Source organism: Schistocerca cancellata, chromosome 6 (genome assembly GCF_023864275.1).
Source record: "Schistocerca cancellata isolate TAMUIC-IGC-003103 chromosome 6, iqSchCanc2.1, whole genome shotgun sequence".
NCBI classification, from domain to species: Eukaryota; Metazoa; Arthropoda; class Insecta; order Orthoptera; family Acrididae; genus Schistocerca; species Schistocerca cancellata.
Window position 1 is genome coordinate 519145811 of NC_064631.1, and position 23012 is coordinate 519168822.

Below are 23012 nucleotides of genomic sequence, written 5' to 3' on the forward strand. Positions count from 1 at the left end.
ATTCTCGAACAATTCTCAGACATCTGATACGTCAGACTTACATGCCAGATTTCTCCATTCTTCTCGACGATACGTGTCACTCACCTGCGATATTACGCAGATGAGGGGATTTTTTAAAAATCTTTTCATTCCCTTCCTCTGAAAGGGAGAGAGCGGGCTGCTTGAGAGGATCCTGTTGCTCTATTCGGCGAATTCTGTTTATACATTTATTTATTTATTTTTCACAATTTTGCAATTTAATGTTTATTTCTAGTACAAGTCTAACATACTGGGAGTTTATAAATTAGTTATACAAAAGCAGCCTTTAATTGTGGAAAAGGTAGATAACTTACGGAAGTGTATGATACAGCACCGAATACAGTGTATCGTCAAGCTTTATTCCCGCCTAACACTGTTAGTTCTCACTAGGTGGAATTCGCGAATCAGTTATTCCAACAGTCATCATGGAATCACATAACGGTGCAGAGCGCGCACAGTGTTGTTTATGGTCGCGTGACGCCGAATCCGCTACTACAGTTTAGGACTGAATACGACAAGCCAACACTATGGAGACGAAATTGTCATTAATTGGTACAATCGTTTCACCGAAACTGACTCAGTATCTCTTAGGACGCTGAGTCAGGGTCGGCTAGAGCAATTGAACAAGCTCGACGCCTTACATTCGTGGTCCAGGTAAATTAGCGAGACGTGCCAGGTTAGAATTGGATATGCCTGGTATTACGGTGTGGAAAATATTACGGAGAGCCTACACCGTTATATGACTTTTTGATGACTGTTGTAAACTCATTTGCGCATGCCACGTAGCGATAACGTCGGGAACTAACGGTATTAGCTGGAAATAAAACTTGAAGATATAATAGATTCGGTGCTGCAGCGAACATTTCTGTAATTTATTTACCTTTTTCAGTATTAAATGTTAATTTTTTATTACTAATTTATAAACACACTCAACGTTTTTTCTTAAATTTGTAAAAAGTAGATTGTTACTGCTTTGTAGGCAGTTTTACATGATCTATATCTAGTATAGTTGCACTTTTCGCAGCTAATTGTGTATCTGGTGGGTTTGTTTGTTTTACCTGTTGTTGTTTATGGGTCTTGTTGTCGTTGTTGTAGTCTTCAGTCCAAAGTCTAATTTGATGCAGCTCTCCATGCTACTCTATCCTCTGCAAGCCCCTTCATCTCTGTATTATTTCTTATCTTTGGATTTTAATTCCTACTCCGAATTTTTCTTTTGTTTCCCTTAATGGTTGCTCAATAGACAGATTGAATAATGACCTTGTCTCCCTCCCTCCTCAACCATTGCCTCCCTTTCGTGCCCCTCGACTCTTATAACTGCCTTCTGGTTTCTGTACAAATTGTAGATAGCCTTTCGCTCCCTGTATTTGACCCCTGCCACCTTCAGAATTCGAAATAGAGTATTCCAGTCAACATTGTCAAAAGCTTTCTCTAATTCTATAAATGCTATAAACGTAGGTTTCCTGTCCTCAACCTAGCTTCTAAGATAAGTCGTAGGGTCAGTAATGCCTCGCGTGTTCCTACATTTCTACGGAATCCAAACCGATCTTCCCTTAGGTCGGCTTCTACCAGTTTTTCCATTCGTCTGTGAAGAATTCGTATTAGTATTTTACAGCCACTCAGGATTTTTAGTACGTCTGTTGTTCGTGACACTCCCTCCTCCCTCCATATAAAAATTTCCCAGCATACGAACTGTTGCCGAGAGACCTTTTTTGGTCTCTATTGATATGGCTATTACGCCACCATCATAGTCGCTACTTTGCTAACATTATTAATTTAAACGTGCCCCTGAGGGTAATAAAAGAATAACGACTTCTGTAAACTTTACGCTACAACTAATTACATTGAAAATTCGATCCAAACCATACGCTTATAAGCACAGTAGTTTCGTCAGGCCCGACGAATGCAATGATGTAATTGCTTATTTTATGCTGTTAAAATTCACTAAATTGTTAGATAAAATTTACACAAACGTCAATTTTACAATTTGTAAGTACTGGAATAAGCCAGTGTCATAATAAGGCCAGTCAATGAAGACAAAAAAGGTCGAGTATAAGAAATAATTAGAGCAGTCGCAGGGAGTCTATGAACAACATACTAGAAATCCTGACCGTTGGAGGTTGAGTGTGGGTAGTGGAGGTACGTTTGACTGTTACTTTTACACGTTTTTCTTGAAAAACTCCAAAACTACGGCTGTAGCGAAAACATAGCCCAGCACAAAAGTGAACTACAATAAAATTCCTACAAAAATGGTCATTTTTCTGTAGGACTAGTACTTTTTGCGTAGTGAACTAGAGAATATGGAACTCCCACGCGTAATGTTTAAAGGACAGATATAACACTGAGGGTTGCATAAAACGCCATCGGTAGGGGCCGCTGAATTACCCTGTACGTCTTATGAGTGTGCAGTGCCGGTCTGATGCTGCATCCATAAAGCTTCCTTTGAACTTATCTGACTAGTCCCTGTGGTTTCCTGGTCTTGTTTGGTATGTATTGCTTGTGAATTTTCCAATTGGGGTGCTTGTCATAGTGGAGGCTTAGGTATCTTGCGTTGTTGCTGAACTGCAGTGGTGTTCCCCATACGGTAAGTTGTACGTCTCTTTTGTCATGGTTCTGTTTCTTCGTTAGATGTTTGTGTTGAAACTGAATCATTTGCCTTTTTGTCCGGTGTTTCGTCATCCACTTGCTTCTGGCTTAAGGCTGTATTCTTTCGTGTGGTTTCCTGTGACCCAATACGCCGTGACATTGGCATAGAGGGCTATTGCTTCATCCCTGTTGGGGGGGGGGGGGGGGGGGAGAGGAGGGGGGGCGGCATGGGTATAGCACTTATATATAGAGCTTAGAAAAGTGGGAGGTAGGGATGATGCCTGCTGGAGGTACTCCTGCTTCTGGTGGAAAGTAGTAAGATGTCTTCTCTCCCATGTGTACCCTGCACTGCCTTTCAGTCAACCGTTCATTTATAATTCGTATTAGTGTGGGTTATTTTCATGTTTGCCAGTTTTACTAATAGCCCACTATTCCATATTTTATCGAAAGTTCTCTCGATATCTAAAAATGGGGCTCAAGTGAACAGTTCTATTCTGTATTTCAGGATTCCTTTCCTGTGCCAAGCTTTTCACCTCAGGCTATAAATTTTGCAACTACGTCGTCAGCTATTTGCTGGATCTATTCCAATCTCTGCCTTCCTCTACACTTTTTATCCTCTAAAGAGCTATTCCCTGATGTCTTAACAGATATCCTATTATCCTGTCTCTCCCTCTTGTCAGCGTTTTCCATATTTTCCTTTCCTCGCCGATTCTGCGGAGAACCTCCTCATTCTTACCTTATCAGTCCATCTAATTTTCAACTTCCGTTTGTCGCATCACATCTCAAATACTTCGATTCTGTTCTGTTCCAGTTTTCGCACAATCTGCGTTTCAGTACCAGACAATACTGTGCTCCAAACATACATTCTCAGAAATTTCTTCCTCAGATTCAGGGCTATGTTTGATACTGGTATGTTTCTCTTGACCAGGAATGCCCTTTTTGCCAGTGTTTGCTTTCTATGTCCTCCTTGCTCCGTCTCTCTTGGGTTATTATGCAGCCTAGGTAGCAGAATTCCTGAGCTACATCTGCTTCGTGGTCATCAATTCTGACGTTAAGTTTCTCGGTATTTTCATTTCTTCTACTTCTCATTACTTTCGTCTCGCTTTGATTTACTCTCAGTTCGGATTGCCTAACTCGTGAACTGAGCATCTGCAGAAATATTCTGCTGGCCATTAAAATTGCAAAACGAGGAAGGACAGTCAACATCACAGAGACCTCGAAGTTAGGGAACAGCCACCGGTCTTACCACGTAAGAAATTTACCAAGCGGAACTTTGCCCACAAAATTTTTATACACTTTCCTTACTTATTGTGCATAGTCACCTTCGAAATACTCTCCTCCACAAGTGATACACCGCTCCAACGCCGTTTCCACTTTTGGAAGCAGCTTTTGTACGCTTCTTGCTGGATTGGGCACAGCGCCATCTGCGAATTTTCATTTCTCCGTTTGTGAATTTTCATTTATCTCGTCTGTTGTTGCAAATCTTCGTCTTTTCAACGGAGTTTTCAACTTTGGAAATAAAAAATAAGGTCCTCAGGGGCCATATGTGGAAAGTACCGAGGGAGAAGCAGTACAGTGATTTCGTTTTCTGTGTGCAGTAGCCACGCACCAACATGGATGAATGTGCGGGTGCCTTATAGTGATGCAAGAGCCATGAATTGTCTCGTCACATTTCATGCCGTTTCCTTCTCACATTTTCTCGCAGGCGTCACAACACATCCTGATAGTAACTACGATTAACAGTTTGTCCCTGTGGCACGAATTCATAATGAACTAATCCTTCAAAGCCAAAGAAAACTATCAGCATGGCTTTGAAATTTGACCTGACCAGATGAGCTTTCTTGGAGGAAAAGAGAACCACCTGTACGAATATCAAGAGTTCAGATAGAAAACCAGTCCTAAACAAAGAATGGAAAGCTGTAAAGTGGAAGGAGTATATAGGGGATCTATACAGGGGAGACAAACTAGAAGGCAATATTACAGAAGTGAGAGAAGACGTACATGAAGATGAGATGAGAGATGTGATACCGCGAGAAAAAATTGATGGAGCTGTGAAAGATCTACTGATAATTGTTAGAGAGCCAGTTATGACTTCCATCTGGTGTGGAGACATTAACAAAGAATGTAATAATTCCAATTATAAGGAAACAAGGTGCTGAAGCAGTGAAATTTATTGGACTATCGGTTTAATAAGTCATGGTTACAATATATTGCCGGTCGCTGTGGCCGAGCAGTTCTAGGCGCTTCAGTCTGGAACCGCACTGCTGCTACGGTCGCAGGTTCGAATCCTGCCTCGGGCATGGATGTGTCTGATGTCCTTAGGTTAGTTAGGTTTAAGTAGTTCTAAGTCTAGGGGACTGATGACCTCAGATGTTAAGTCCCACAGTGCTTGGAACCATTGTATTTGATCTGATATACAAAATATTAACACGATTTCTTTGCAGAAGAATGGAAAAACTGGTAGCAGCCGTGAAGATCAGTCTGGATTCTGCAGAAATGTACAAACCACAGGATGCAATACTTACTCTACGAGTTGTCTTAGAAGAGAGGTTAAGGAAAGGGAAACTTATGTTTATAGGATTTGAATGTTTGACGTTGTTGACTAGAACACTCTCTTTGAACTTCTGAAGGTAACAGGAGTAAAATACAGGGGCAAAAGGCTGTTTACAACTTGTAAACTTATAAAATGTCGAGGGGCATTAAAGGGAGGCAGTGGTTGAGAAGGGAGTGAGACAGGATTGTAACCTATCCCCGATGTTATTCAATATGTACACTGAAGAAGCAGTATAAGAAACAAAAGAAAAATTTAAATTAGGAACATAGTTCGGGGAGAAGATATAAAAACTTAGAGGTTCGTCGATGACATAGTAATTCTGTTACAGACAGCAGAGGACTTGGAAGAACAGTTTTCAATCCACAGTGTATTGAAAGGGGAATTTAAGATGAGCATTAACCAAATCAAAAGAAGGATAGTGGAATGCAGTCTAATAAAATCACATGATGCTGAGGGAATCAGACCAGGAAACATGATCCTGAAAGTAGTTGATGAGTTTTGTTATTTGCACAGCAAAGTAACTAAAGATAGCCGAAGTTGAGGCGATATATAATGTGGACTGGCAATGATAGGGAAAGCGTTTCACTACAAGAGAAATATGTTAACATTGAATATTGAATTAAGAGTTAGGAAGTCTTTTCTGAAAGTATTTGTATGGAGAGCAGCCATGTATAAAAGTGAAACATGGACGATAAGCAGTTTGGACAAGAAGAGAAATGCGGCGTTACAGAAGAACGCTGAAGATTAAATGGGTAAACCACATAACTGATGAAGAGGTACTGAATAGAACTGAGGAGGAAAGAAATTTGTGGCACAATCTGACTAGAAGAAGGTATTGGTTGATAGGGCGCCTCTGAGACGTCAAGGGATCACAAATTTAGTACTGGAGGGAAGTATTGGAAGTAAAAATCGTAGAGGTGGAGAACAAGTGACGAACGAAGCACGCAGATTCAGAAGAATATACGTCGCAGTAGTTAGTCGGAGATGAAGAGGCTGCGACAGGATGGGTAGCGTGGAGAGCTGAATCAAACCAGTCTTCGGACTGCAGCAGCAGCAGCAGCAGCAGCAGCAACAACAACAACAACAGAGGAAAAGTAAAATATTCCATCATGACCATGTTCGTTCAAAACGGTGCAAATGGCTCTGAGCACTATGGGACTTAACATCTATGGTCATCAGTCCCCTAGAACTTAGAACTACTTAAACCTAACTAACTTAAGGACATCACACAACGCCCAGTCACCACGAGGCAGAGAAAATCCCTGACCCCGCCGGGAATCGAACCCGGGAACCCGGGCGTGGGAAGCGAGAACGCTACCGCACGACCACGAGCTGCGGACTGACCATGTTCGTCAGCCCACTGATGTGTCACGCATGTTAAATTCGTGTTCGAATTGTATGTGTGTAGTTTGTGTGACAGAAGGATGTGTATTTTGAAAGTTAGCATAAATGGTTACCGATCTCATAAACATTCAATATCAGTGGTAATGGATCGACAGCAATTAAAATGTATTCATTTCTCTCAATAAAAAATGTTTTAAGACAGCGATGCACAGTACTGGTCATTACAACTGTACACCATGAAGGTGGCATGTGTTGTTGTTGGAGCATTAAAATTTATTTGTTTATTTATTTACAAGTCAAGATCCGTACGACAAAATTGAGGAGCAAATCTCCAAGGTCATGGAACGTATCAATACATGAAATTACAACATAAAAGTAATAACAGATAAAAATAAAATGTTCATGGACCCGAAAAAGGTAAGCCACAAGTTTAAGTAAACGCAATCAACAATACAACAAGAATGAGCTTAATTTTTCAAGAAACTCCTCGACAGAATAGGAGTGGCCCATGAGGAAGCTCTTGAATTTCGATTTGAAAGCGCGTGAATTCCTGCTAAGATTTTTGAATTCTTGTGGTAGCTTATTGAAAAAAGATGCAGCAGTATACTGCACACCTTCCTGCACAAGAGTTAAGGAAGTCCAATCCAAATGCAGGTTTGATTTCTGCCGAGTATTAACTGAGTGAAAGCTGCTTATTCTTGGGAATAAGCTGATATTGTTAACTAGAAATAATAGTAAGGAATATGTGTATTGAGAGGCCAATGTCAAAATACCCAGACTCATGAGCAGGGGTCGACAAGAGGTTCGTGAACTTACCCCACTTATTGCTCGAACCACCAGTTCTGAGCCAAAAATATCCTTTTAGAATGGGAAGAGTTACCCCAAAATCTAACACCATACGACATAAGCGAATGAAAATAAGCAGATTAGACTAATTTTCGTGTCGAACGACCACTTCCTTCAGATACCATTCGAATAGTAAAAATAGCAGCATTACGCAAGTCTTTGAATAAGATCCTGGGCTTTCCACAGCAGTTTACTATGTGTCTGAACACCTAGAAATTTGGACTGTTCAGTTTCACTAATCATATGCTCATTCTGAGAAATTAAAACATCAGGTTTTGTTGAATCATGCGTTAGGAACTGTAAAAACTTAGTCTTACTGTGATTTGGCGTTAGTTTATTTTATACAAGCCATGAACTTACGTCATGAACTGCACTATTTGAAACCAAGCCAATGTTGCACACAACATCCTTTACCACCAAGCTAGTGTCATCAGCAAACAGAAATATTTTAGAGTTACCCGTAATACAAGAGAGCATATCATTTATATACACTCCTGGAAATGGAAAAAAGAACACATTGACACCGGTGTGTCAGACCCACCATACTTGCTCCGGACACTGCGAGAGGGCTGTACAAGCAATGATCACACGCACGGCACAGCGGACACACCAGGAACCGCGGTGTTGGCCGTCGAATGGCGCTAGCTGCGCAGCATTTGTGCACCGCCGCCGTCAATGTCAGCCAGTTTGCCGTGGCGTACGGAGCTCCATCGCAGTCTTTAACACTGGTAGCATGCCGCGACAGCGTGGACGTGAACCGTATGTGCTGTTGACGGACTTTGAGCGAGGGCGTATAGTGGGCATGCGGGAGGTCGGGTGGACGTACCGCCGAATTGCTCAACACGTGGGGCGTGAGGTCTCCACAGTACATCGGTGTTGTCGCCAGTGGTCGGCGGAAGGTGCACGTGCCCGTCGACCTGGGACCGGACCGCAGCGACGCACGGATGCACGCCAAGACCGTAGGATCCTACGCAGTGCCGTAGGGGACCGCACCGCCACTTCCCAGCAAATTAGGGACACTGTTGCTCCTGGGGTATCGGCGAGGACCATTCGCAACCGTCTCCATGAAGCTGGGCTACGGTCCCGCACACCGTTAGGCCGTCTTCCGCTCACGCCCCAACATCGTGCAGCCCGCTTCCAGTGGTGTCGCGACAGGCGTGAATGGAGGGACGAATGGAGACGTGTCGTCTTCAGCGATGAGAGTCGCTTCTGCCTTGGTGCCAATGATGGTCGTATGCGTGTTTGGCGCCGTGCAGGTGAGCGCCACAATCAGGACTGCATACGACCGAGGCACACAGGGCCAACACCCGGCATCATGGTGTGGGGAGCGATCTCCTACACTGGCCGTACACCACTGGTGATCGTCGAGGGGACACTGAATAGTGCACGGTACATCCAAACCGTCATCGAACCCATCGTTCTACCATTCCTAGACCGGCAAGGGAACTTGCTGTTCCAACAGGACAATGCACGTCCGCATGTATCCCGTGCCACCCAACGTGCTCTAGAAGGTGTAAGTCAACTACCCTGGCCAGCAAGATCTCCGGATCTGTCCCCCATTGAGCATGTTTGGGACTGGATGAAGCGTCGTCTCACGTGGTCTGCACGTCCAGCACGAACTCTGGTCCAACTGAGGCGCCAGGTGGAAATGGCATGGCAAGCCATTCCACAGGACTACATCCAGCATCTCTACGATCGTCTCCATGGGAGAATAGCAGCCTGCATTGCTGCGAAAGGTGGATATACACTGTACTAGTGCCGACATTGTGCATGCTCTGTTGCCTGTGTCTATGTGCCTGTGGTTCTGTCAGTGTGATCATGTGATGTATCTGACCCCAGGAATGTGTCAATAAAGTTTCCCCTTCCGGGAACGATGAATTCACGGTGTTCTTATTTCAATTTCCAGGAGTGTAAATAAGGAACAGGAGTGGCCCCAACACTGATCCCCGGGGCACCCCCACTTGACATTATCCCTCTCAGACCCCACATCACAGCCGTTATCAACATTGTGAATAATGACCTTTTGCTGCCTGTTTCTAAAGTAAGAGGTGAACCAATTGTGAGCTACTCCCCGTATTCCTTAATGGTCCAACTTCTGGAGCAATATTTTGTGAGCAACACAATCAAACGCCTTAGTAGTTAAATCAAAAAATATGCCAAACGTTCAAAACCTTTTGTTTAGCCCATCCAGTGCCTTACAGAGAAAAGAGAATACAGCATTTTCAGTTGTTAAACGACTTCTAAAGCCGAACTGTACATTTGATAGCAAATCGTGTGATATGAAATGATCAATTAGCCTTACATACACAGTCTTTTCAACAACTTTTGCAAACACTGATGGCATAGAAACAGGTCTAAAGTTATCTACATTATCACTTTCTCCCTTTTTATAAAGCGGCTTTACTACTGAGTACTTTAATCGCTCAGGAAACTGACCATTCCTAAAGGAAAAATTGCAAATATGGCTAAATACAGGACTGACATGTACAGCACAGTACTTTAACATTCTGCTAGACACTCCATCGTAGCCATGAGAATCCTTGGTCTTCAGTGATTTAATTATTGACTCAATCTCCCTCTTGTCTGTATCACAGAGAGTATTTCAGGCATCAATCTCGCAAAGGCATTTGCCAAGGAAGTTATATGATTTCCTGTACAAACTAAATTTTTATTTAATTCACCATCAATGCTCAGAAAATGATTGTTAAATACTGTACATATATCTGATTTATCGGTAATAGAAATATTTTTACTATGAAATGAGAATCGTCGACCTTGTGCTGCTGACCAGACACTTCCTTCACAACTGATCATATAGTTTTAATTTTATCCTGTGAATTAGCTGTTCTATTTGCGTACCACATACTCTTTGCCTTCCTTACAGTGCTGTTTGTAATGGGCTAGTGTAGCTTGATTGTGGCTACTTCTAACATTTTGATACAATTCCCGCTTTCTTCTACATGATATTCTTATCACATATCCTTTTATTGCTAGTACCTCGTTTAGAACGTTCTAATGGAAAGCAACTCTCAAAGAGCTCGAGAAATGTGTTAAGGAAAACATTATATTTGTCATCTATGTTATCATTACGATAAACATTCTGGCACTCCTGTTCCTTGACGAGGTTTTAAAAACTTTCCATAGCTCATTATAGTACAGAATCCACGATGAATAAATTTAGACCTTAACAGTCTTCTTTCGGAGTGATCTGGTGGCTCGTTCTTCTGCAGATACGACGTATTTCTTCCTTTGTGATGTTTCGAATGTCAGTTGTCTGTATTTGTTCGCATTGTTCAAATCATTCAGTTCCATTTGTACTTCTTTAAACCAGCTGTTTTTTGCCTTACCGTACCAAACGTAGTCAAACAGTTGTTTCAGGAGTCTAGTATTCGGTAAGGTGAGAAATGTGACTAAAAATTGAAACATTTCTCTTTCGATCGTATCAACAATGGATTCACTTTCTTAGTAAACCACAGAGTTGGGCAAGAGTCTCCACTGACCATTAACTTGACATTTTCATTGGTAATCGTCCGGAAGATTCGTCTATCAACTTTCTGCAGTTTATCGCTTGTTGCTTTAGTGTTTAGTTTCACTTGAGCATGTTGTCTCCGGTTTAACGACGGAGGGATAACGCCAAGTTAAGGGTTTATTGAAAGAGCTCGTTTTTTGTGAGTTGGCAATTTAGTTCTCTGTGCTCGTTGTAGTTTTAACGTTCTACCATCTCTTGATGCTCTTTAATTTGCATCCAAGTAACAATATCACCATGATATATAAAAATTTTGACCACCTTAATTTTTTTGAGCATCATGGAGTGCAATATGGTTGCGTCAACTGAGAAGGTGAACATCATTTCAGTTTTCTCAAAAGAAATTTTCAACCCAACCTTTGCTGCCAATCGTTCAGATTCTTGTATCTGAAACTTTTGCCTTATCGATACTGCTTAGTAACAACCCCAAATCATCTGCAAGAGAGTCAAGTCGAATCTTTCTTCTGATCTTAACAGTAGTTAACTGTAGTTGGACATATCTTCCATTCGCTCATGTTTTTCTCCAACATACAGTTTAAAAGTAACGGAGACAATCCATCACCTTGTCGGAGGCCAGTTCGAATACCAAATCGTTCAGAGAATTCATTTGTGAACCTTCTCCTAGACTTAGTATTTCGAAGAGTGATCGCAGTGAGAGTGACAAGTTTCTGGTGTAAACCAAATCCCGTAAGGATAGACAGTAGAGATTCATGATGGACACTATCATAGGCTGTTTTAAAATCGACCAAGTTGATCACTACCTTCTTGTTCCTGACCTTCGGTGTTTCATTATCCATTTAAGAGTAATAATTTGACCAGGATAGCTTCGTCCTGGGCGGAAACCTCCTCGATATTCACCTAATTCAGCGTGAAGCTGTTGATGAATTATGAAATACAGAACCTCAGAGAAAACTGTGAAGTAGTATCCTGAGAGGATATATGTGGATCCGATCTATCTCTTTCGTTGTGTAGTGGATTGTTTATTGCAGCATTCCATTCCTCTGGCAATTTCTCAGTATTCCAGATGTCAATGAGGCGTGTATGTAAATTCAGAACAGTTAATACATTTGCATTTTTCCAAAGTTGTGTTACTAGTTGACTCTCTCCCACCGCCTTCCGGAGTTAATCGCTGCTTGTATTTCGTCTGGATGTGAGGGGATAACATCTTCTAGATGCGCTTTATTTCTCGGATAAGGGTCAGATTCCAAATATATTGAAGTTCCGCACTGTTTAGTAACTGGAGTATTCAGCGTAAAACATTGAATTTTCATAATTGTGATGTCCTATTGTTGTGTGATTCCGTTCATATCCATCATAATAAGAGTAGATGGAGTATATTTCGATTGGTACTGCTTAAGTGTGTAATTGTAATCTCTCGTCTTATGCCGACCGAAAGCCTCCTCGATAGATTTGTTTGAGTCCTAACGAAATTTCCATTTGACGCCTCTGATTTCTTTAGCTGTTGATCGTCTACCAGTCAGTAATTCATCCCTGGAACTTTCAATTCCCTTTGTTAGTCACCTAACCAAGTTTTATGGCTGCATAAAACTGCCATATCGCACTCATCATTGCACCAAGCATGTTTCTTCCGTTTCTATAAGGGAACAACTTCTTCAGCGAAAGCGTTTAATCCATTGACAATAGCTCCTAGATTCTCACCAAAGGGTATTCTAGATCTCTGGTAATACACCGGGTTATTTAATCGATTGACATTTGCTCCTAGATTGCCACTTAAGGGTATTCTATACCTCTAGTAATATATCGGACTATGAATAATGTAGCCACGCTCATATGTTCCCTATCAAACTTTTGAGGTTTGTTTTTCCTTTTATGTGTTAGTTTGATGTTTGACATGTAGTGGCCTGAATCTATGTCGACGCCACAGAGGCTCCGCATGGTCTCAACGGACTCCAAACTAGAACTGACTGACTGCCTGACCCCTACCCTACTCTCTCACCGCTAGCGGCGCTAGACAATAGATTTTGCCTGTCAACGACTTGTGTGAGGCAAAAACGTGTATATATATATATATATATACTCCTGGAAATTGAAATAAGAACACCGTGAATTCATTGTCCCAGGAAGGGGAAACTTTATTGACACATTCCTGGGGTCAGATACATCACATGATCACACTGACAGAACCACAGGCACATAGACACAGGCAACAGAGCATGCACAATGTCGGCACTAGTACAGTGTATATCCATCTTTCGCAGCAATGCAGGCTGCTATTCTCCCATGGAGACGATCGTAGAGATGCTGGATGTAGTCCTGTGGAACGGCTTGCCATGCCATTTCCACCTGGCGCCTCAGTTGGACCAGCGTTCGTGCTGGACGTGCAGACCGCGTGAGACGACGCTTCATCCAGTCCCAAACATGCTCAATGGGGGACAGATCCGGAGATCTTGCTGGCCAGGGTAGTTGACTTACACCTTCTAGAGCACGTTGGGTGGCACGGGATACATGCGGACGTGCATTGTCCTGTTGGAACAGCAAGTTCCCTTGCCGGTCTAGGAATGGTAGAACGATGGGTTCGATGACGGTTTGGATGTACCGTGCACTATTCAGTGTCCCCTCGACGATCACCAGTGGTGTACGGCCAGTGTAGGAGATCGCTCCCCACACCATGATGCCGGGTGTTGGCCCTGTGTGCCTCGGTCGTATGCAGTCATGATTGTGGCGCTCACCTGCACGGCGCCAAACACGCATACGACCATCAATGGCACCAAGGCAGAAGCGACTCTCATCGCTGAAGACGACACGTCTCCATTCGTCCCTCCATTCACGCCTGTCGCGACACCACTGGAGGCGGGCTGCACGATGTTGGGGCGTGAGCGGAAGACGGCCTAACGGTGTGCGGGACCGTAGCCCAGCTTCATGGAGACGGTTGCGAATGGTCCTCGCCGATACCCCAGGAGCAACAGTGTCCCTAATTTGCTGGGAAGTGGCGGTGCGGTCCCCTACGGCACTGCGTAGGATCCTACGGTCTTGGCGTGCATCCGTGCGTCGCTGCGGTCCGGTCCCAGGTCGACTGACACGTGCACCTTCCGCCGACCACTGGCGACAACATCGATGTACTGTGGAGACCTCACGCCCCACGTGTTGAGCAATTCGGCGGTACGTCCACCCGGCCTCCCGCATGCCCACTATACGCCCTCGCTCAAAGTCCGTCAGCTGCACATACGGTTCACTTCCACGCTGTCGCGGCATGCTACCAGTGTTAAAGACTGCGATGGAGCTCCGTATGCCACGGCAAACTGGCTGACACTGACGGCGGCGGTGCACAAATGCTGCGCAGCTAGCGCCATTCGACGGCCAACACCGCGGTTCCTGGTGTGTCCGCTGTGCCGTGCGTGTGATCATTGCTTGTACAGCCCTCTCGCAGTGTCCGGAGCAAGTATGGTGGGTCTGACACACCGGTGTCAATGTGTTCTTTATTCCATTTCCAGGAGTGTATATAAAACCTTACCACTACTATCCTAAACTATTATTCTTTTACCTAAATAACACAAAACACTGTCTCTATGTTGCCACGTATACTATACCCCAACAGAACAAATTAGTTTCCAAATTAAGTACACTATGGGAGGGTAGTCCTGTTAATAGGAAAAGCTAATAAATAGAGTTAGGGCCTACTCTTTTTATAGGATTTGACCGTGTGATGTGTCTTATGGATAAGTAAATCAGACTATTCACTTCTTTTCCTAAGATCTTACCCAGCGGTTAGGTAGAGACGCAGTATGAATAACATATACTGCAGCTAGGACAACTCAGTTCCAAGTTCATCTAGTAGTTTAAAACATGTACTAATGGCCGCCAGCCTATCCAGGCAATGAAACTGAAGTATTGGAATAGCAGAAGTATGACTTTTGCCTACTTTCTTTCTACTGTTTAATTTGGTTGTTCAAATAAGTATTACGCCACTTAAACAATGTTGGACTACACCCTTATACATTACGTTTTTAAAAGAGAAAAGGCCCAGTAGATAACTTCAAGGAAGCTAAAAAAATTTGGCCAGAGGGTATCTTTAGAAAAGCACTTCCCATAATTAACAAACTTAAACACCAAAATACTTATATACTAAAGCACACACTTTTTATACTGGACATGTCACTTCAAGAAAACCTCTTTCTCACTGGAACTTGCTTTCAAAACCTATTACTCTTTGTACTAATTCTGTATTTAACAGATTCTAGCAACTTGGCTTCACTCTGACTGAATTTTACGTAAGCAAATTTTTATTGTAACACCAATAGTTAAGAAAACGTTTTAATTATCTACACAAATACAATTTAAATGGTGCCTCTGTATATTAACTAGGCACTTCATCCGTCTGTAAAAAAGAATACTAGGATTAATCAAACACCAGGAAGGAAGTGATTCTTCAGTTTCTCCAGGCGTATTTGTTGCTCGTACAGTCCACGGGTATACTGCCGGTTCATAGTGTCCAACGGACACAATATTTAGGCAGAGAATCTGCCCCAGGAATTGGAACACCTCAAAACCATGTTCCGAAAAAACGGGTACTCGGAATGGCAGATTAGACGCGCTCTCCGTCCCACCACCACAGCACAACCTGTGCAGACGGATGAAGTCACGGAAGAAGAGGTAGCCACTGACTTTATTCCGTACAATGGCGCACTATCGGGGAAAATCGGCCGTATATTAAAGAAATACCGAGTTAAAACCGTCTTTTGCCCGCCCAATAAAACACGGGCATTACTGGGAAGTGTGAAAGATGACCTCGGTTTGAGGAAGGCCGGCATATACCAAATTCCATGTGAGTGTGGGAAGACTTATATCGGATAAACAGCACGCACCATCGAAGATCGTTGCCGAGAACATCAAAGGCACACTCGACTAAAAAATCCAAATAAGTCGGCGGTAGCAGAGCACTGTTTGTCCGAGAAACACGAGATGGATTATGAGCGTACCAGACCTCTAAATGTTGGGACAGTGTTATAAGGGAGGCTATCGAAATTCGCACCAGGGAAGATCTTATCAACCGAGATTGCGGCTTGGGACCCGGAATGGAATGTAATTAAGATGACTCTCAGCAAGAAGTACGAACTGGGGACCAGGTCAGACGTAGCAAGCACATCGACGCTACGACAGATTCCGACGCCCAAGTCTTTGCGACCGCCGGCGCGCCGGCGCGGACGGCGAAGAGAGCGGCCCGCGGGGGGAGGGGATTTATATCGGCCGCCGCCTTCAGGAGCTCAGTTCGTCAGCGCACCTGACGATGGCGACATGTCTGATCGCCGAAATATTGTGCCCGTTGGACACTATGAACCGGCAGTATACCAGTGGACTGTTCGAGCACCAGGAAGGAACCCTATACAGGTGTACGATTAGGATGAAATAACAGGGAGAACCATTTTCTTTAAAGTTCAAGAATGATTATTAAAACACAGTTTAAATTAATGGTTCACGCTGTACAAAAGTAAAAATACAAAAAAGTCTTATCTGATGGCTGTAGGCTTCAGACTGGCGATCAATTATAGCGGCTACACTCCCACAGTACGGCCTGCAAGTATCTTGCTGTATGGGCTCACTTTTTCTTCTTGGCGTCCTTCAGTTTTACTTACAGCAGCCGAACAACTCGCAGCTATGCCGTAAGCGGTTGCAGTCTTCATCCGAGGCATTTTTGTGCAAATTTGCGGGCAAAGCTTCTCCTGCTCCACACAGGTGTTGCCTCAATCACTGCTGCCCACAGACTGTGTGACTTACTTCCTGCGCTTGCTCTAGGTAGCGCGACAATTCGCCCTTGCCACCTTTTTCACTCCCCAGAGCCACTTTAGTTTCAAACAAAAGCACACTGACTTTTACATAACACCTATTTCTTACATTGTTCCTAAGCGTGACCATTTCATAAATTGTCAGATTTACATCAACATGAACAATTTATGCACACAAATATTTTTAAATACAAAATGTCATCAGAAAATTATTTAACTCAATAAACATTTACAAAGCATTTTACATACATTACTCACATACAATGCAAAGAATTTCAAACTCCAGCATAGCACACTTTACATCTACGAAAATATAGTACCAATATGCGAAAATTTTAAAGAAAAAAAATTGAAGGGATCGCGAACTCTTTGCAACTATAAAAAAAAGTCAATTTTCTCGACAAAAAAGTCTTTATAAAAACTTGCACCAAAAATCGAAATTAAAATATATCGCAAAAATCTTACGTACTACAGAAAAAAACGCAGATTCAGACGTTACAAAATGGTATAATGTAACTGCATGAATATTTCATTAGTTATAGCTCCGGCTAACTTGAAAAACGATGTACCGAAAAAAAAGCATTTAGAGTTTCAACTTGTGGTTTTTAATATTGAAATTGAACAAACCTTTAGTAAGCAATGACAGCACCGCAGATCGGCCTTTTTTTTCACCGATCCCGAAATACTCTCATTTTGACGAAATTATATCGATTAACAGGCTTCTCAGATTTTTGGTTTGTCATTTTCAAGCCTCACATTTTATTTCATATAAAAAACAAGCGAAATGAGAAGTTAAGCAGAAGCGAGGCAAGCAAGTGGTTTCAGACTGTTCACCATAAAGGAGTCATCGAATTATGTTACGAAGACAAATCTTGTTGAGAATAGTATTTTAGTTTCTATTAATGTCCTCCGTGATTCTATCCGAAACTAACAGGACTCCTCTTCCGTCGGTAACTATTGTAATATTACACAGACTGCATTCGAGCACTCGGATTTGTCAGACCCTAATGCGGTGGATTACAATTTTACACATTTTAACATTTATGGCAGACTGCATATGAATGAATCTTAAACGTAGACTCCCTATGAAACATTTTAAACCAATTAAAAATTAGGCTAAAAAAATTCTGTCCTCGTCTACCCCTCTCAACCCTTCCAGACCTGAATTTTTTCTGCAGGAAGGTTAATTTGTCTTTATGTGGTAATGCACTTTTAATGATTTTAGATGCAAGATTTATACAAAAATATGTACCCATTTTCCTAACATACTTTGTACATTTGGCTAATTACGAAATATTCTCTACTGCGTTAATTGTAAAATCATCACTCAATAATTGCCATGCAAAATAACAACAGCGATATTCAATTATGCAGTGGAATGTAGCGAACCAACCACATCCGTGTGTTCTGGTGGTCACGAGCTGCTGCGCACTGCTACACTGACTTCCTGATATTTTCATTGTGATGCCCAACAGTTGGCAGCACGTGTGCACCATAAAACGGTTGAAAATTCACAAATGTGTATCTCAGGTTTCCCCTGGGGAAAAATACTTCTGTTTCTGCCAAGACACAGTAAAAGTTTATGTACACAATTATAGCCAGAGGGTCTGAAAAGGTCAAGATATATAGAAGTAACTCTGAGTGTACCTAAGGTGAGCGAGACAGGACCACTAATCTACATCTACATCTACATCCATACTCCGCAAGCCACCTGATGGTGTGTGGCGGAGGGCACTTTGAGTACTTCTATCAGTCCAGTCTCGTATTTTTCGTGAAAAGAAAGATTGTCGGTATGCCTCTGTGTGGGCTCTAATCTCTCTGATTTTATCGTCATGGTCTCTTCGCGAGATATACGTAGGAGGGAGCAATATACTGCTTGACTCCTCGGTGAAGGTATGTTCTCGAAACTTCAACAAAAGCCCGTACCGAGCTACTGAGCGTCTCTCTTGCACAGTCTTCCACTGGAGTTTATCTATCATCTCCGTAACGAAACTTCCTGGTAGATTAAAACTGTGTGCCGAACCGAGACTCGAACTCGGGACCTTTGCCTATCGCGGGCAAGTGCTCTACTAACTGAGCTATCCAAGCACGACTCACGCCCCGTCCTCACAGCTTCACTTCTGCCAGTACCTCGTTTCCTACTTTCCAAACTTTACAGAAGCTCTCCTGCGAACCTTGCAGAACTAGCACACCTGGAAGTAAGGCTATTGTGGAGACATGGCTTAGCCACAGCCTGGGGGATGTTTCCAGAAACTCCGTAGCGCTTTCGCGATTACTGAATGATCCTGTAACGAAGCGCGCTGCTCTCCGTTGGATCTTCTTTATCTCTTCTATCAACCCTATCTGGTATGGATCCCACACCGGTGAGCAGTATTCAAGCAGTGGGTGAACAAGTGCACAGTAACCTATTTCCTTTGTTTTCGGATTGCATTTCCTCAGGATTCTTCCAATGAATCTCAGTCTAGCATCAGCTTTACCGACGATTAATTTTATATGGTCATTCCATTTTAAATCACTCCCAGTGCCTACTCCCAGATAATTTATGGAATTGACTGCTTCCAGTTGCTGACCTGCTATATTGTAGCTAAATGATAAAGGATCTTTCTTTCTGTGTATTCGCAGCATATTACACTTGTCTACATTGAGATTCAATTGCCATTCCCTGCACAATGCGTCTCTTCGTTGCAGATCCTCCTGCATTTCAGTACAATTTTCCATAGTTACAACCTCTCGATATACTACAGCATCATCCGCAAAACGCCTCAGTGAACTTCCGATGTTATCCACAAGGTCATTTATATATATTGTGAATAGCGATGGTACTACGACACTCCCCTGCGGCACATCTGAAATCACTCTTACTTCGGAAGACTTCTCTCCATTGAGAATGACATGCTGCGTTCTGCTATCTAGGAACTCTTTAATTCAATCACACAATTGGTCTGATAGTCCACATGCTCTTACTTTGTTCATTAAACGACTGTGGGGAACTATATCAAACGCTTGCGGAAGGCAAGAAACACGGCATCTACCTGGAAACCCGTGTCTATGGCCCTCTGTGTCTCGTGGACGAATAGCGCGAACTGGGTTTCACACGATCGTCTTTTTCGAAACCCATGATGATTCCTACCGAGTAGATTTCTAGTCTCCAGAAAAGTCATTATATTCGAACATAATATGTGTTCCAAAATTCTACAACTGATTGACGTTAGAGACATAGGTCTGTAGTTCTGCACAACGGTTCGACGTCCCTTCTTGAAAACGGGAATGACCTGTGCCCTTTTCCAATCTTTTGGAACGCTACGCTCTTCTAGAGACCTACGGTACACCACTGCAAGAAGGGGGGCAAGTTCCTTCGCGTACTCTGTGTAAAATCGAACTGGTATCCCATCAGGTCCAGCGGCCTTTCCTCTTTTGAGCGATTTTAATTGTTTTTCTATCCCTCTGTCATCTATTTCGATATCTACCATTTTGTCATCTGTGCGACAATCTAGAGAAGGAACTACAGTGCAGTCTTCACCTGTGAAACAGCTTTGGAAAAAGACATTTAGTATTTCGCCCTTTAGTCTGCCATCCTCTGTTTTAGTACCATTTTCGTCACAGAGTGTCTGGACATTTTGTTTTGATCCACCTACCGCTTTGACATAAGACCAAAATTTCTTAGGATTTTCTGCCAACTCAGTACATAGAACTTTACTTTCGAATTCATTGGACGCCTCTCACATAGCCCTCCTCACACTACATTTCGCTTCGTGTAATTTTTGTTTGTCTGTAAGTCTTTGGCTATGTTTATGTTTGCTGTGCAGTTCCCTTTGCTTCCGTAGCAGTTTTCTAACTCGGTTGTTGTACCATGGTGGCTCTTTTCCATCTCTTACGATTCTGCTTGGCACATACTCATCTAACGCATATTGTACGATGGTTTTGAACTTTGCCCACTGATCCTCAACACTATCTGTACTTCAGACAAAACTTTTTTGTTGAGCCGTCAAGTACACTGAAATCTGCTTTTTGCTAAACAGAAAAATCTTCCTACCTTTTTTAATATTTCTATTTACGGCTGAAATCATCGATGCAGTAACCGCTTTATGATCGCTGATTCCCTGTTCTGCGTTAACTGTTTCAAATAGTTCGGGTCTGTCTGTCACCAGAAGGTCTAATATGTTATCGCCACGAGTCGGTTCTCTGTTTAACTGCTCAAGGTAGTTTTCAGATAATGCACTTAAAAAAATTTCACTGGATTCTTTGTCCCTGCCACCCGTTATAAATGTTTGAGTCTCCCAGTATATATCTGGTAAATTAAAATCTCCACCCAGAACTATAACATGTTTGGGTTTCGTATCAATGACTCGTTTACCGAGTGACGTGTTGGTTTGTCCACAGCTCCGCCTGCAGCAGCAGCTGGCGAGGGACGCAGCGCTGGTCGCCCCCGCCACCCCCGCCGCCTCCACCGCCCCCGCGGCGCCACTTCATGACAACTCGGTGTACGGCTGACGTCAGAGTGCCGTGCAGCAGCCGTCCCCGGTGCCACCGCCTCCGACATACTCCGCTGTCAGCAGCAGCCACATCACCAGGCGGTCGTGGCGCCTTGTAAAGCGGTGGTGCAAGTGAAACTGTGACGTTCCGTAACTCCTCATCTCCTGCACGGGCCACATTACTAATATTACAAAGGAAACCAGATTTCCAGCCATATGGCCATGTCGTGCTTTCCACTATTAAAAAAGTGTTATAAAATTCCGCATTTCTCACTTCATACCACAGCATTGATCCTCGCCATCACACTGTCTTCTTACAACATTTTATATCCTGGAACCTCGACCACGCAATCCGCTGTCCCACCTGTTAAACCCGAACATTACATCCATACCTTAAAATCTTAACACTCTCATTCCTTGCACATCCTTTTCTATACCATCTTCACCGCCCTCCCACCTACCAACAGTATCACCAGCCGAGAATGAATCTTGTAGAAAATTTCTCCCACTCCATTAGGCCGTCTGGTACAGTAGCCGTATGTAGAATATTTGAATAAAAATAGTGTTGATTGCAACTTAATATTTTATTAATAACATGTTTCGCCTTCGTGGGACACCTTCAGATTATCAATGAAAATAGCAAAATAAGATAAAAATTAGGGTACTGTCCTACCTTGCGCGATTCTATATGTGAATAAGAAGTTGTCACTGACCTTAAAATTTTCCTTTTGCAACATTTTAACCTGTACGAGACTGAAGCACGTGTGGAAAAGGATGAACCCGCAGAGACCCAGTCAAAAACAACTAAAATAATATAGTGTATCTGCGGGACAGAATGCTAAATAAGTAATCAGACAGACCGAGACAACATATCTTAGTAAAGTCGATACAGAATGGTACAGAGGTTGGACCACACTCACAAAGAATAGTACACATTTAAATATGATGCAGAGTGCTGCCGCCGTACTTAACGGCAGGAGCGTCAAGCGCACACAAAGACGAGCAATGAAATGAGGCTTGCGTAGCATGTCTGTGGAGGAAGTGGCGCTCAAAATACTTATGTGGCAGACGCGATATTTAATGCTTACAAAACAGATCTGAAAATGGTTGATTCACTATAATGAAGTTAAGCGGTTACAATTACTCAGAACACGGTTGCCCATTAAAAAAAATTTTTAAAAATAAATAAAAAAATTTACCACTCCAAGTAGATGAAATAGCATTAGTCGTAACTAAATAAAACCGTAAGATAACCAACAAGGATGGGCGCTCTGACAAATGGGGATAAAAAAATTCATAAAACAGCAAGTCCCGATCCGACTTTACCACCGACATCACTGAATCGTAATAGCTATGGTTCCTACTACTCAGCCGATCGCTAAGCAATTGTTCGTCGTCCGTACACGTGTGTTTAAGGATTTCCAACTCTTGCAACAAATCAAGCGTTTTGCCTTTCTGAGTACAATATAAAATGCAGAGATCACCAGGGGTGAGCAGTTGGTGCCCTGCTGTCTCGTTCTAAACGTTTTTCAAGTTTGACTAATATAGAATTTATGGAAGACATTGCATTCTAATTTGGAAACTCCAGAGGAGGCATACCTATCTTCACTAGTCCGTTCATTTTGCATGCAAGAGTTCTGAACTATATTATGCAGTAGATAAGCTACACCGAAGTCAATATTTTGAATAACGTAGCTAACTGATACGATAATTTCCTCACAAACGAAAAGTTTACATGTCTCTGTGGTGGCGACAAAAGATTAGATTGCATATTGTTGCTGCTACCTGATGATTTTCGTTTATATAGTCTATCTACCATCTGTGGGGTATAACCATTAGTAGCTGCAATCAAATTTAAGTTTTCAGGCCTTTTTTCTTTACAGATTAGGTGCTGAAGGGCAACTCTTGTGATTCACCTGAACCAGGAG

General features: G+C 42.7%; 1 protein-coding gene across 1 annotated transcript in view; it reads left to right on the forward strand.

The window, feature by feature from the left end:
* Positions 1-22258, forward strand: part of LOC126191067 (uncharacterized) — a 78055-nt gene extending 55797 nt beyond the window's left edge. Inside the window, exon 3 of the mRNA XM_049931786.1 lies at positions 20993-22258. Within this exon, the coding sequence (XP_049787743.1) occupies positions 20993-21103 (111 nt within the window). The 3' untranslated portion in view covers positions 21104-22258. The remainder of the gene's footprint in view (positions 1-20992) is intronic.
* The last annotated feature ends 754 nt before the right edge of the window (positions 22259-23012 follow it).